The following is a 14,839-nucleotide window of genomic DNA, read 5'->3' as shown; positions in this document are numbered from 1 at the left end:
TACTCACGAATAATTAGAGAATTCGAGAAAATATCCCACCGGTTGCGTCTGTTTATCTTCCATTCACAACCATTTCCCACTCATACTTACCTCTTGCCTTTTCTCCTCCTGTTCAACAGACATTTCCCCTTTTACCCAAGGCCATCTTCAGCCCATCCATCCACCTCATTATCGGTCTTCCTCTCAAGTTCACTCCATCCACTTCATTCTTGGTCTTTTCATCAAGTTCAATTCACCTACCTTTGCCTTCCACACTCTTTTTGCTAGTCTTTCTTCACTCATTCATACCATGTGTTTAAGCCATCCTAGTATTCTTTGATCAGGTCTACCTGAAAAGTCTCTTTCCAACCTCACTCTCCTCCCCACCTCCTCATTTCTCACCCTATCCATCCTCGTAACCACACTTGTCAAGCATCTCATCTCAAACACATTCAGATATCTTCTTTCCACTTCTTTAAACTCCTATTATTTGCTCCCACGGTGTAGTAGGCACAATCACCCCTTCATATCGTCTTCTTTTCCTCTTTCTCGATGTCAGGATTCATCTTCCGACAAATGGCACAGAGAGGGTAGCGGCTGAGTTTCAAGTTCCCGAAAACGCTGAGGTGGGCACAGTTAGCACCGTCAGTGTCACAGCCAAGAGCAAGGATGAACCCCATAACTTGAACACAGCTATCGCCCAGTTCACAGTATTGCCAAAGGTCAGAAATACTTTTATACATATTTCTTCACTTTCAAGAATGTGTGTGTCTTTCGATAATCTTAACACAGCTCTATCGCCTAGTTCACAGTATTGCCAAAGGTCAGAAATACTCTTATACGTATTTCTTCACTTTCAAGAATGTGTGTATTTCGATAATCTTGATAATGATGAATGGTATTCACTGGTGACTGCCATTCACATAGGGTGTACGACCACATTGAGCAAATGTGACGGCTCCAACCGCATGCCTTTTAGAAAATTAATCTGAGTTTGAACGGCAGTAGAAAGATTCTTACATGCCACCTCAGACCTCCCAACTACTCCATATATTGGCTCACCCCATACTGTAGTATTAAAACCTCCAACACAGCTACATTTACATTCCCCCGAAAGTCTCTAAACACTCATTTATTTAGATCCAAAAAGTCTCCCTCTCCTCCTTGTTTCACCACTACCAGTTCCATATACACTAATGCGAGATAAACATTTACTATTGTGTTTATTTACTATTTTACATCCCGGAAATTTATTTACACAGACTAAATAGTAAATGTTACTCTCGATTTAGATATACACACATATATTTGCAGGTGAACACATGTGAATGAATTGGTGAGAGTGGATTTAAGATTGTAAGAATATTTGTGAGCACTTGTCTTTTGAGGCATGCAGGTACCTGGTACTCGCTGACACGGGGCGGGGAGAGAACTTGGGCAGCCTCCGCTATACAGGTTACCTTCTTCAGTTCCAGCAGCGAGTAATATAAAGAACTTTTTGAACACTTTATCCCATCATACCCCTGACGAGGACTAGGATATAAACGTCGGGAAATAAACCTCCCTCACTGAGTCTGGTGTTTACGCTTCCCCCTTCGAGATGGATCCCAGACTCCAAATCTTCATACATATTGAATATTTATAGACATACATACATACATACATACATACATACATACATACATACATACATACATACATACATACATACATACATACATACACACATTTCATTTGGCTTTCGGGCCAAGCGAGGAAACAAATATCGAAAGGAGTTCCAGACCTCGAACCAACTACGACGGTGTGAGTGGGAGGGGGGGGGGGGTTAAGATGCCGCTGAAACTTCTCCATTTAACAACAAATGACTCCATTGCAGGTGAGGGACACGATTCCGCCTTCCTGCCAACTGGAGTCTACCAGTACCAGATGCGAGGGATACAACCTTAATGGCATCTGCTCTGACATCACCTGGAACGCGCGAGCATTCCTGGTCGACAAGGAATCAGGTGGGTCCATCTTCTTTTCTAGCTTTCTTCATCTTCCTCTGCACCTCCTTCCCCACCTGGTTCTCATCCCGACATCCTTTGTCTTTCTTTGAGTCCCTCCCGGGCTGTTGCATCAATTTCCTTAGCGCCTTTCCGGTGCCTGTGGGATTAACCCATTCACCGTGGGGGTTCCCGAGCCTGTACGGCCTCCCGCTGTAATACTTCACAAAATGTAAAGGAATATTCTCCACCTTATAACTTCTACACTACTTATATATATATATATATATATATATACATATATATATATATGTATATATATATACATATATATATACATATATATATATATACATACATATGTATATACATACATATGTATATACATATATATATATACATATATATATATATATATACATATATATATATATATATGTATATATATATATATATATATATATATGTATACACGCACATCAAATACCTCTCTAATATTCTTACTGTAGTTAACTGTACGTATCATCTTATGTTTAGGTCTAACCTCGGTATACTCTCGGCCCTTCGGACTCAAGAACAACGTGTCTACCTTCACTCCTGGAACGACGAATCCCGTCACGATATCCTACGAGGCCACTTGCTGCACCACGCAGGTCGACCTGGTCGGGATCGACCAAATGGGCAACGTGGGCAAGTGTAGGATCGACATGGGACTACTCGGAGGTAAACATCAGGACACTGAGTAGTGGGCGGAGATAAGTTATCAGAGCGTACTGTCAAAATCGGGATACACTGTGACAGAAACTCACTGATTTAGATCCTCTCTAAAAAACAGGGACTGTCTATGAATTGGAAGCCAAGGAAGTCGGAGAGACCTGGGTACTCGTGTGTTGGAAAATCACACCGACGAAGTTCGAGCTCCACAAATACACGATGATTGTTGACAACGATCTTATCGTTGAGTCTAGATGTAAAGAAGTAAGTGGCTGCCTTCCTTGAATAATCGTGGACGGTCAAGCTCATACCATTCCTTCTTGATATTTTTTCGTTAATGCATGTACAAGTAGGATTAACACTGACACATGTATGATCATTATTGCCCAAAGTAGATTAATGCACACAATGAACTTCAGTCATTCAGTAGGCATTCCTTTTATTTTCATGGTGGAATAGTGTTAAAGTTACCTATCAACCAATGTAGGGCATTGACCTCATAATCTTTATAGTCAATATCTTAAAGACTTGAGTGGCACCCTTGCGGACCAGATACACATATCATTCTTTTACGGTTGAAGACTAATCTAGTTAACTTCTACTCTCCCTCGCTCTTGCCATACTCCTTCAAACTTTCAGTGGCCACATCCAAGAATCTACCTTTTGTCTCCAGGGATAGAAATATTAGTTATTAGCGACGGAATACAAATGCAAGTTGTCTCTAAGTACCACCTTCTCCACCCTCTAGGCTTCGTGTTGTCAGAACGTGACGACGCTGGACCCGTGCATGGAACATCAGTTCCAGTTGTCTCCTCACTTCTACGTTCAGGGAGAGGACAAGGTGGGCAAGGCAGCTTACACCAATGCCGCTACGCTTGACCAAGGTAGGTAGTGAGGCAATCCTGTGCCCAGGTAAAGAGATATATATTTTCGTAATAACTCATTAGGATAAAGTAGGCAGTATTAAAGATTTTTGTTATGACTATGAAAACATTAATGATGATGACTGATGAGATGTATAGCAATTACAAAATAGGAAAATAGGATTCTGACCGGTATTTGTTGAAAAGGAGTAAAAGATACCATGCCATAACCATCTACAGAAACTCTACCTATCTATCAATAGAGCAAAAGCCCTCTTCACCCTTATAAGGAAAGTAGTCAACCAAAGCATACACCCATTTGTGTTCCCTTTAATCTTGGCTCCTTGTGGATAAAGGGATATCCTTGTTTCCCGCCGCTGCCGGGTCAGAAGCAATGCAGCAAGACACAGTTCCTTCGTCCACTCACGAGTATTTAGAGAAGACAAGGAGAAAGCCCTTCGGGCCACGTCAGTTTACTATCTATTCACCACCACTCTTCATTCTCACCTATCTTTTGCCCCATTCTCCTTTACCTGATTAAGAGACATTCCACTATTAACCAATGTCCCCTTCACACCATCCATCCATCTACCTCATTCTTGGGCTTCTTCACCTTTGTAAAGTGGAACTATTCAAGCAGTCATCCAATCCTCAGGTATATTCCCCTCCTCCATACAGTAAACAACTTCCTACCCCGTCTCTCTCTCCTTTCCTATTTCTTCCTATTTCTCTCTCTATATATATATTCTAAGTAATCTTACCCTCTTCACGTTCTCTAATTTCTACTTTCTTCATTTCATTTCTATGACGAATAAAGATAATATCGTCTGATATATGTGCGCTTAACTCGTGGATCTAAACTTTCCTTGAAAATTGAGAAGCATCTTCCTCGGTCGTATTTTCTTTTTTTATATCGCTCTTTGCGTTTGTCTAAGTCCCCATGTCAGTCTCACGAATTATGAATCTTCTCCTCAGAGCCAACGCCTCCTGAGAACGGCGTCGTTGTGGAGTCGACTGAGACTTCGGTGGTCATCGAATGGCAGACCCAGAACAAGATGTGCGTCAGTCAGTATGAGGCGAGTCTCAGAAAGCTTTTGCAAGGGAGGGGCAACGTTTTAGAGCTCTTTGCATTAATTCAAATGTAACCCTTCAGTCGTGCCATCACGTCCGGTGGCACGGCTAAACTTGTGGCGAAGCAAAACGGCGTTCTTGAGAGGCGACGCCAGGTTGGGGTCGTCGTCAAAAAAACACGACGACGACACGCATGAGAAACTGAGGATGGGAGTCTTGGCGATACAATGGAGATGGAATGAGTGCTGTCGAAATGCACAGGTGACACAAACATCCTTCAAAAGTGGTACTTGGTAGAACAGATTATTCATTCGCGGAGGCTTGATCAATCGTATCAATGTGAAATGAATAGGCTGATTGTATTAGGTATGAATTTAGTCAGTGCCAGTCAGGACAAGAAAAAAAGATTCGTCATCCATAAGCGCAAGATCAATGGAGTCCAGCAAGAACATTTAACCTATCAAAGACATCAATGGAAAACCCAAAGCGGCGCTCATCCTTCTTTCCTAGCCTAGAAACATCATGAGAGATTGTTTTAACATTATAAGTCTTTATTGCAGCAATATAGTTTAAAAAGGAAGAAATATAATTTGGAAATTTAAAGAAGTACAAAAAATAAAACTTTAGTGCATGGCAACTCGTATAAAAACGTATGGTCACCTTAGTTTTTTCTTTTGTGTGTTTAGTACTATCAGGTTGTATGATAACAATGTGTTTAGAAAAATACAAAACATGATACATTGTTTCTGAAAAAGGACAAAAAATGGGAAACGTGTGTACCATAGGATAGGCTCAATTTTTTTTTTTTAACGTCACAACCCCCCCCAATCGGGAAGTTATTACGGTGCCCCTCACAGAGAACTTTGTGGCGTGGAATTTAATGATCCATGCCATTGCTTCAATTTCGCCGGTGGCTGAGTTCGAGCCCCCCCCCTCTCGACTTTCGCTGCAAGTAACGACGCCCTAGCTCCCTCAGCCAGCGAGCTTACTAAGCTCAAAATGAATAATTATAATCTGTGCCTAAGCTCACATTCCGTCTTTTGCAATGTTGGCCTAATTCTTTGTCTCCAATTTCCCCAGGTCTGCTATCATCCAATTGGGGCCGAGACGATGATATTGTGTGAGAGAACGGGAGGAAGGTCTTACACGATGCTTGGACTCGAACCTTGTAGCGTCTATGTAGTGGACATCAAGACAGTGTCACCCTTGGGATTCAATAGTCCTCCACTCAGATTCAGTACCAACACTGGAGAAGCAGGTAAGGAAAACAGAACGAGGTGGACATGTGTTGACTCCGTCACACGCATTCTCCAAGTCCGTGCAAGCAAAAGAGATCCTTACATTTTGCTAAATACTTTTTCCATAACTGATTCAAGGATTTTTTTTGCAACCTCCTGTCCTAACCCTTTACTGACAAGTGACCATCAGTCCTTCTAAGCTGAATAGAATTATTGTGGCAATATCTACTATCTTATACATTATATCACCAACTGAAAATCACTACACAAACCTCCGTACATGATACCTAATTATGCATCATGACCTTGATAGCTCCTGGAGCTCCACAGAACGTCCACGTGGTTCTTAGTACTCGAGACGAGGTCAACATCACGTGGGATGACCCAATTTCACATGCACAGTGCGTTGACAGGTAAGAGCTGTCAGATTTATATAATCTTCTTTGATACCAATTCGATCTGTCCATTCTGTCCTGAAAGGTAAGACAAGTGAATTGTCAATGAGCCCTCTTACATTCTTACATTTGCCCAATGGTTTTTATTGTCGCGAGTCTTTTTGTTTCAGCTTCTTCCTCCACGATGTAGTGCGCATTTGTAATTCCTACTTTAGGTAATTTTTGAGCTTTTGTAAAGGGTAGGATTTTGTTTTTCATTGTATCATTGACATATGATATTCACTCGTTCCACCAGGTACATGTTATCTTTCGCTGAGATAGAATCATCACTTCGCGGAAGTCACCACGCTGCCATCGCTGATCTTCGCCCTTGCACTAACTACTCCTTCATTGTCAGCGCTGTTTCTCCATCGGGCTATATAGGCCCATTTGTTGAGAGCTGTGCGGCCACCGAAGATGCAGGTAAGGTCATTTCAGTTCCTTAGATTTATAACTTTACGGTATCAAAGGGTTGGGGAGTACCCTTGGGGTAGTATTTGAAACAGGCACCTATATCATTCATATATCTGTAGACTAATGTAACCCGGGACTAATTTCCAAGTCTCAAGACACGAGACCAAAATTCTCAGAAAAACGTAATCAATTGTAAATAAAAAGTTATGTCTATTGTTCAGATAAGAAAAAAAGAAAAAAAGACATGGCGTCGGAAATCAAATTTTAGAAGAAGACAGTATGACAGTCAATGAAATGAAAAGGTCAAAACTTCAAAGAAAGCAGTGGAAGAACTCGAGTGCTTGGAATTATATGGCAGGAGAACAGATAGCGCTCTGATGGGCACGAGTTTGTTGTTGTACCTGGTGGAGTGGCGTGGTAGGAGGACGTTGGGTATGAGGAAGTGTCGGTGACGAGGATGAGCGAGTAGATCTTCCCTAAATTTCCTCATTGCCTCTCCATACCTCTCGGACAGCCTTGAGAGATTCCCAGGATGATCTTGCACTCCCCCTTCCGTGTTCTCTCTTGTTGTTGCTTTTGTGTGTGTGTTTGTGCGTCTTAGCAGACGCGTGAGTGCACAGACAAAAAACAAAACAAAAAAAAAAAAACCCTGTGTATTCTGAAATTATACTTCGTGTTCATAAGCGCGTGCTCGAGTTTTGAAAAGCGCGTTCCTTCAAAGTGCGACGGTTCAAGTGGCCACTTCTTGATCACCAGAACCAATGGACGTGGCCTCCCTCACCTTGTCGAGTGAGGAGACTGATTCCCTGCAGGCTGCCTGGGAGGTCTTTCCTGAGGACAACTGCGTCGACAGCTTCCGTCTTTGTTACCACGACTCTATTCATCCGGTGGACAAGTGTCGGGACGTCATGGGTGTGACAGCGGATCTGGAGGACCTTTCGCCCTGCATGGACTACACCGTTCTTGTAGCTGGCGTTTCGCAGACGGGATTCGTGGGCAACTTTACGTCGGCACAATCAAGGACCAAAGGCGTTGGTATGAGAACGAGTCTCCCATTCTTTTTCTTATTTTACTTTAACCCCTTCATTACGATGACGTATTATGTGGTTTTTGTCTCGATGTCTGTCAGGCAGCTTTTAAGCAGATGAAGGGGATGTACTCCGGCCGAAGGTAGTTTTGAAGAATCATCAATTAGTAACATCCTCTCCCCACCACAAAATTCTTTTCCTTTCCCTTCCCTTTCCTAACCTTCCCTTCATTTCCCTTCCCTTCAGACAGGAAGGCCACCCCACCTAGCTGCTTGAAGTCGCCTTCTGCCCTTCCACTTCCTTATTTGTAACAATATTCATGATGTACGTCAACGTGTTGAAGCAATTATGGCTCACTGATATAGTTATCATTTATGAATTTGTTAAGAAGTAAGTCTCGTCCTGAAGTAAGAGATGCTGAATACGAGGGAAGTTTTCACTCTTCGTTCTGTAGGGCTTGGTTTTCGCCAGTTTGTAAAACATCATAATTAATTTCAGTCTTCTGTTTTCAGAACCAAATCCCCCACAGAATTTGACTGTCGTTGACGTTGACAAACACTCTATCGAAGTCTCTTGGTATGAGCCAGACGTCAACCCACAGTGCGTCACAGAATACGATGTTGATATCATCATGGTAAAAAACAACACGAGACATGTCGCATTTCAGAGAGGCGTACCTTATGTAGAGGTATTTTCTGGACTCCAACCCTGTTCTCAACATCTCATGAGGGTCAGGGCCGGATACATGGAGAATTTGTACAGTCCCTGGGTGCAAGCTGTCGCCACCACCCTTGAGGATTTGCCCAGTGAACCGCGGGAGTTCAGGGTGAAGAAGGTCGCCGAAAAGTCCTTGACTCTGACATGGTGGCAGCCGGAGTATAATCAGGAGTGCGCGCTGCAGTACCACCTTCAATGGACAGACAGTGATGGCACATTGTCGTCTATGAGCATCGTGTCCCCCAATCCTGGTATTCCTCTTCCTCTCGAGATTGAGACCCAGGTGCTGGGGCTGACCCCTTGTGTCGAGTACGAGTTCAAAGTGTCAGCCATGACACCAAGCGGAGAGTTTGGACTTCCGGCGTACCTCACGGCCACCACACAGTGTGAATGAATGCAGCTGAGTTTATGTCAGGGTGACCAGATTTTGAAAACTGGAATACGGGACACCTAAATTGGAAAGGTATATGGACACTGTTTACCGGCTATGTGAAGCGCACAAAAGAAGCTCGCAGCTCCAGTACCTGCTTCACTGACTTGTACATTTTTTCACTATCTTTAAAGGGCTATGTCCATTGTATATTTTGTTTCAAACAGCAATGCATTACACGCGTTGAAACATTACAACTTTGCGATAATGTATAATGTATTTTGTAGGCTTAAAATCCTTATCATTCCACTCTGCTCTAAAAGTACATTTCGCGCTTGATTTTTGTTGTTGTTTCTGTCTGATGACGTGCTGACGTTGTCTTCACAAATCAAATAAGAAATTTGTTTGTCCTCACTCCCCACGTGTCTTTAAGGCGAGAGTGTGATCGTGAATGAGACTGACTCGAGCGGCCAAGTCACGCCCTCGCCGTGCTGCCTGATCCGCTCGGTGCTCACATATATAAAATTTCACTCAGATATTGTTGCTTTTGAATCAATATACCTGTAAAATGTAAAATTTTCTCAAATTTTCACGTGAAGTGTTTAAAATCTTGAAATACGGGACAAAACGCCCCCGGGAAGGGTCAATACGGGACGCAGAGGGACAAATGCTTTAAATATGGGACGCTCCCGTATAATACGAGACGTCTGGTCATCCTGGTTCATGTAAATCTATAACATACTGAGATTTTTTTTGTATTCGTATTTATATAAATATTCTGTTAGGCATAATGCACTGTTTTTTTTACCTTGGTCAATATAATAATAATACGATTGATGTGTTTTTCATGTAACTGATCAGGGTACCTTAAGAAACCCTGAATAAATCCCCCGATTCGTAACTAAATCTATGAAATATGTGTTTTCTTATTGCTGTATAGCAGACTCTAACCTCTAAGGATAGTAAAGACTTTCTTGTTGGCTCAAATATGTTTACACGTATCAGAACAAGCGATGAGCGCATGCGCGTTGTTCCTGATGAAGGGACCGCTCTTCAATGGCCTCGACTTCACTCAGATAGACATCCACAAAGGCTGTTTTTTTCACAACTCTCTCTCTCTCTCTCTCTCTCTCTCTCTCTCTCTCTCTCTCTCTCTCTCTCTCTCTCTCTCTCTCTCTCTCTCTCTCTCTCTCTATATATATATATATATATATATATATATATACAGAAGCCTTACTTCACAGTAAGCAACGTACACGACATAACCACAGGAGAAATTATAACGAAATGACAATAAGATCTTTTGTATGTTCCATCTTCAGACAAAATACATTAAATGTAGAAATAAGAAAAATGAATTTTCTTATGCATACTCCACAACAACTAAGGTACCTGTTATTAATTTCATAGTTACGTTTCGCTGTGCGCATGTTCTTTTTAACCAGTCTAGCCATATCGTTATTCCTAGTCCTAAGATGCATTTTACCCCTTTTCATTCTAACATAAAATCCACTTTTTATTCCGATCTCTTTTTTCAACATATCCACCATCCATTTGGATGTACTAGTATCCATCCCTTTTTTTCTATAGGGCATGAATTTCCGTTGGACACACGGATTTTTAGTGGTTAGGGAATTGTACAGTTCATGTAGGCCGGTGACCCCGTTACTGACCTCCAGGCTGACCTCTAGCGACCTTACTTGAAAGTTCCCCTCCATCTCAGGTGACATGACTTAGATCTAGACCCCTGACCTCGTTAATGACCTCCTGGCTGACCTCTTTATCGACCTTACTTGAAAGTTCCTTTCCATCTCAGGTGGCATGACTTAGATCTAGACCCCTGATCTCGTTAATGACCTCCGGGCTGATCACGTTTCTGACTCACTGTCACGACCTAGGACAGGTCTATTCCTGTCACTGGTCTTAAGTTTGGTTGATTTAAAAATGTGATTAACTGTGATTTCACTAAGATCTCTAAGTCAGCAGGACATATCACCATGTTCTCTTTTCTCATAGTTGCAAATCCTATCAATAAATCTCCTGGAAAAACATATTCTTCTACATCTATCACTGGAATGTGCAAATGTTCATTTGTATATAAGATAACTTCTAGTTCAACCTTACCTAATGTTTTTAATTGATTTTCAGTTACTCCTTGCAATGAGTAATGGATTGGTTCCAATATTTTCACTCCTGGTTTCAACTGGTTTAAAACTGTACTGGTTATAACATTAACTACAGATCCTGTATCAATAGATATTTGAATAGGCTTATTGAACACTCTACCAGCAATGAGAGGTCCTACAGAAGTCTTTCCAATTGTAATTGTCAGTTTATGACTATCTTTGATGAAGGAGTTTTCTTTCACCTTTCTATCACTCTTATACTTTCTATTTGTATATATGTGGGGAGTTCTAGAATATTGGTTTATTCTGTGTCTAGGGGTTTTTCGTCTTGTTTCCTGGTGCATACGAAAATGTCTACATTCATGGGTTTTATGGCCTATTTTTTGGTGATACTTACAAAAAGATGGGTTTCTACACTGATACTCATCATGACCCTCATATTTGCAATTTCTACAAATAATTCCATAATAACAGTCTTGTGCTTTGTGTCCCCAAGTATAACAATTAAAACATATAATTCTAGTATCCCTGGATGGACTTGTAACTTTCTGTCTATGTCCTAATTCTGTTTTCTTAAACTCTCCTCTAGAGGTCCTCTGTTGTCCCACTGTCATCACAAATTGATCTATGATTCTGGTCTCACTGTACCCTTGCATTAGATAATCTACCTCCCCTAAATTCATATTTGACTTGATATCTTTATACATTTTTTCTGCCGTTAAATCATCACTATCTTTAGTCAACAATCCAAATGTGATCAATTTTATTACCTGAGAAACTTTCATTTTGTCACTAGATTTTTCTATCCAATCTGAATCTTTCAAGATAGAATTCATGTCTTTTGACCATCTATCTAATCTAGCTAAGTATTCAGTGTCTGATTCACTTGTTCTAACTTCTTTGATCATTCTAACCAAAAACCTGATAGGATCCTGATCACATTTTGACCTAAAATGTTTAATGAATGGTTTCTTATAGGCTTCAAAGGATTACAAAGGCGGAGCATGCCGACAGGAGACCTTTTGGTCCATATCTAGGTCGGATGCGAAAATAATAATAATAATAATAATAAATTAATAAGCAAAAACTATAATAAAGTAAATAACAAATAAAATACACCAATAAATGCATAGGTATAGTTAAATAATAAACAAATAGGTAAATAGTAAATAATAGTAAATTAACATATAACTAATAATAAATGAAAATAAAACAGACAAATGACGACAAAAAAAAAATATATATATATATATAAAATAAATTATAATCATTACAGCATCTTGCTTAGGTGTTTATCTAAATGATTCTTAAAGCTTCGAACTGAACTACATTGCACTACCTGTGCAGGAAGTTTATTCGATTAATTAACTACACGGTTGGCAAAGTTGTCTCTACCTACTTCCAAATGGAATCTATTTCCGGACATTTCGAGACCATTGTTTCTTGTCTGATTCTCATCCAATGTGAACATTTTTTCACTTTTGATGTTGTCAATTCCCTTTAGAATTTTAAAGACCTGTATCAAGTCACCTTTGAGTCTACGCTTTTTTTTTTTTAGGGAAAACAGATTCATATATTTTAATCGATTTTCGTATGATATTGATACTGGTTGATATCTTCCATTTGCTGGAAATTTGTGATAAACCTAGCTCTACCCTTCTCAGGCTCTATATTTTCCTTTAAAATTTCTCTATTTTCCTTTTTTCATCCGTTATATTTTTGCTCACAATTGTTGTGTCTATTTGGTTAAGGAACTTATTAACTCCTAAAGTGTCTTCATACCCGGTAAATTTGGGAATATTAATATTGGAGGTATGAACCTCATGCCTAAGAGCTGTGTTATTCATACCTTCAGTAGTTGATCTGGCTTGACTGTCTCCACGTAGTCTTCTTTGCGGACATCAACCTCGACGTACCTCGTCAGCCTCGTCGTTCGTCAGCCTCGTCGTTCATCAGGCTCGTCGCTCACTGCCTTGAAGATCGTCTTGTAGACGATCGCCTTATTCCGCTCGTACTAGTTGCTCGCAGTGTTGTAGACCCCTCGTTCCTCGTCTTGTCCCTTGGATTCAGCATATACGTGGTTGTGGTTGTGCACCGCGTGGTTATGGTAACGTGCACTGTAGATTGGTGTACCCGTAAACTTATCTTGCCTCAGTCTTGTAGTTTGCTGCCTGCACCAGCCTTGTATTCTCTTCAGAGAAAGTTCATCCCTAGCTGCCGCCACTGTTAGCTTCGCTGCTACTAACACTTCAGTTCCCTTCAGTGAAATTGTAATTCACTTACAATTTTCTTCACTTCCTTTCTATATTTATAGTATGGTAAGTCACTCGTCTCAAGGCCCCATGCCACTCTCGTAGTGTAAGTTTTTAGTCAAGTTCCATTATTCAATAATGAAGGGGAATTAAATGATATTGATTTTTCTTATTTTCCTTCTTCCTAGTAATACACTTGGTTCAAATTACACCAAGGGGCTCCCACCCGGGATCCCTGTTCATCCCACTTAGCCACTTCTGCTCCGGCGTCACTATTTAATTCAACCAGTATCTTTTTACTTTTCAAATAAGTACCACCCTTTAAGGGCGTGACTTTACCTCCATGCACCAATCATTTTTCTCCTCCTCCACCTTATTCTCCAATCAGAAAACTGTTATACTGTCTCAAGCGACATTGTTTACGCAAGCAGTTTGTCGCGGCAGAACGACTTCATGTTTACATTTCGTAACGTCAGCGCCTACCCTAACCAATGTTTACAATATAAGACGGTAACTCTACAACTCTGCAACTCTGCAACTTGCAGTCGGCCATTGTATCATAACATTTGAATATAAAATTACTATAAAATTTACATTCCTCTCCACGTACCCTTCTATCTACCTAAATGTCTACCTCTATCTACCGGCCTCTTACAGAGTGTTTCTTTGAGGGGAAAAAATATTAAGTGCGTTAACAAAAAATAATTGGAATGCAAGAAGAGACACTAAAGTAGTGAGTTTTGCAAATATGTTTGCAAATTATTTCATATTGCAAAGTAATTTGGGAGATGCTTTATTAATTAGATATGTATGTTATTTACCATTATTCTGCTGAATTATCACTGCGCATTTTGGAGGGTTGCTTATATCTTTGATATGTATATGTTTGATGTGTTTTACTGATGCCATTTTACCAATTGCAAGGTTAGATTAGCTTCTTGAATATATGATTATTTCCAAGTATGTACTAACGAGCCCTGTAAGAGGGTAGCAGATATCATTGGTCGGGACGACCAAGGTAGCTGCCGAACCCTGTAAGAGGCCGGTAGATAGAGGTAGACATTTAGGTAGATCGAGGGGTAGGTGAAACGATATATAGATTTTACCCAGTTGTTATGATACAATGGCCGACGGCAAGTTGCTGAATTGCTTATTCTAGCTTACCGTCTTGTATTTATAAACATTGGTTGGTGGATGTAAGAGGATCCCAGGTGGGAGTCCCTTGGTGTATCTTGAATAACCAAGTGTGATTTATTTCGGAAGAAAAGAGAAAAGAAAAATACGTTTATTTCACCTTCGAACTGAATAATGGAACTTGAATAAAAACTTACACTACGAGAGTGGCAAGGGGCCTTGAGACGAGTGACTTACCATACTACAAATTATAGAAAGAAAGTGAAGAAAGTTGTAAGTGAATTACAATTTCACTGAAGGGAACTGAAGTGTTGGTAGCAGTGAAGCTAACAATTATACTAATGACCCACTTTCGGAGAAGAATAGGCGAAAGTAAAAATATCCGTATATTTCGATCACTATCTGTGATCCTCTTCAGCAGATGTGATAACAGAATGGAGAAAAGCATGTATATATACAAAAGTATATATACATGTTTCTCTCCACACATGTATATATACTTTTGTATATATGC

At 40.5% G+C, this 14,839-nt stretch overlaps 1 protein-coding gene and 1 long non-coding RNA gene across 2 annotated transcripts in view; one reads left to right on the top strand and one right to left on the bottom strand.

Annotated features, from left to right (window-relative positions):
• Positions 1-9,747, top strand: part of LOC143036962 (von Willebrand factor A domain-containing protein 7-like) — a 42,487-nt gene extending 32,740 nt beyond the window's left edge. Inside the window, exons 15-25 of the mRNA XM_076205023.1 lie at positions 539-701; positions 1,856-1,985; positions 2,502-2,687; positions 2,800-2,942; positions 3,427-3,562; positions 4,517-4,617; positions 5,693-5,870; positions 6,164-6,263; positions 6,541-6,707; positions 7,455-7,733; positions 8,239-9,747. Coding sequence (XP_076061138.1) covers positions 539-701; positions 1,856-1,985; positions 2,502-2,687; positions 2,800-2,942; positions 3,427-3,562; positions 4,517-4,617; positions 5,693-5,870; positions 6,164-6,263; positions 6,541-6,707; positions 7,455-7,733; positions 8,239-8,837 — 2,182 coding nt within the window. The 3' untranslated portion in view covers positions 8,838-9,747. The remainder of the gene's footprint in view (positions 1-538; positions 702-1,855; positions 1,986-2,501; positions 2,688-2,799; positions 2,943-3,426; positions 3,563-4,516; positions 4,618-5,692; positions 5,871-6,163; positions 6,264-6,540; positions 6,708-7,454; positions 7,734-8,238) is intronic.
• Positions 1-14,746, bottom strand: part of LOC143036963 (uncharacterized) — a 15,510-nt gene extending 764 nt beyond the window's left edge. The window contains exons 1-2 of the long non-coding RNA XR_012967447.1: positions 12,789-14,746; positions 6,123-6,323 (exon numbers count right to left, since the gene is read on the bottom strand). This is a non-coding gene — a long non-coding RNA (uncharacterized LOC143036963). The remainder of the gene's footprint in view (positions 1-6,122; positions 6,324-12,788) is intronic.
• Between the last annotated feature and the right edge of the window lie 93 nt (positions 14,747-14,839).

The sequence above is a fragment of the Oratosquilla oratoria genome, chromosome 21 (assembly GCF_046742065.1).
Source record: "Oratosquilla oratoria isolate Oo_2021 chromosome 21, ASM4674206v1, whole genome shotgun sequence".
NCBI classification, from domain to species: Eukaryota; Metazoa; Arthropoda; class Malacostraca; order Stomatopoda; family Squillidae; genus Oratosquilla; species Oratosquilla oratoria.
Note: the sequence above shows the minus strand (reverse complement) of the source record. Positions and strands in the feature narration are given on the sequence as shown.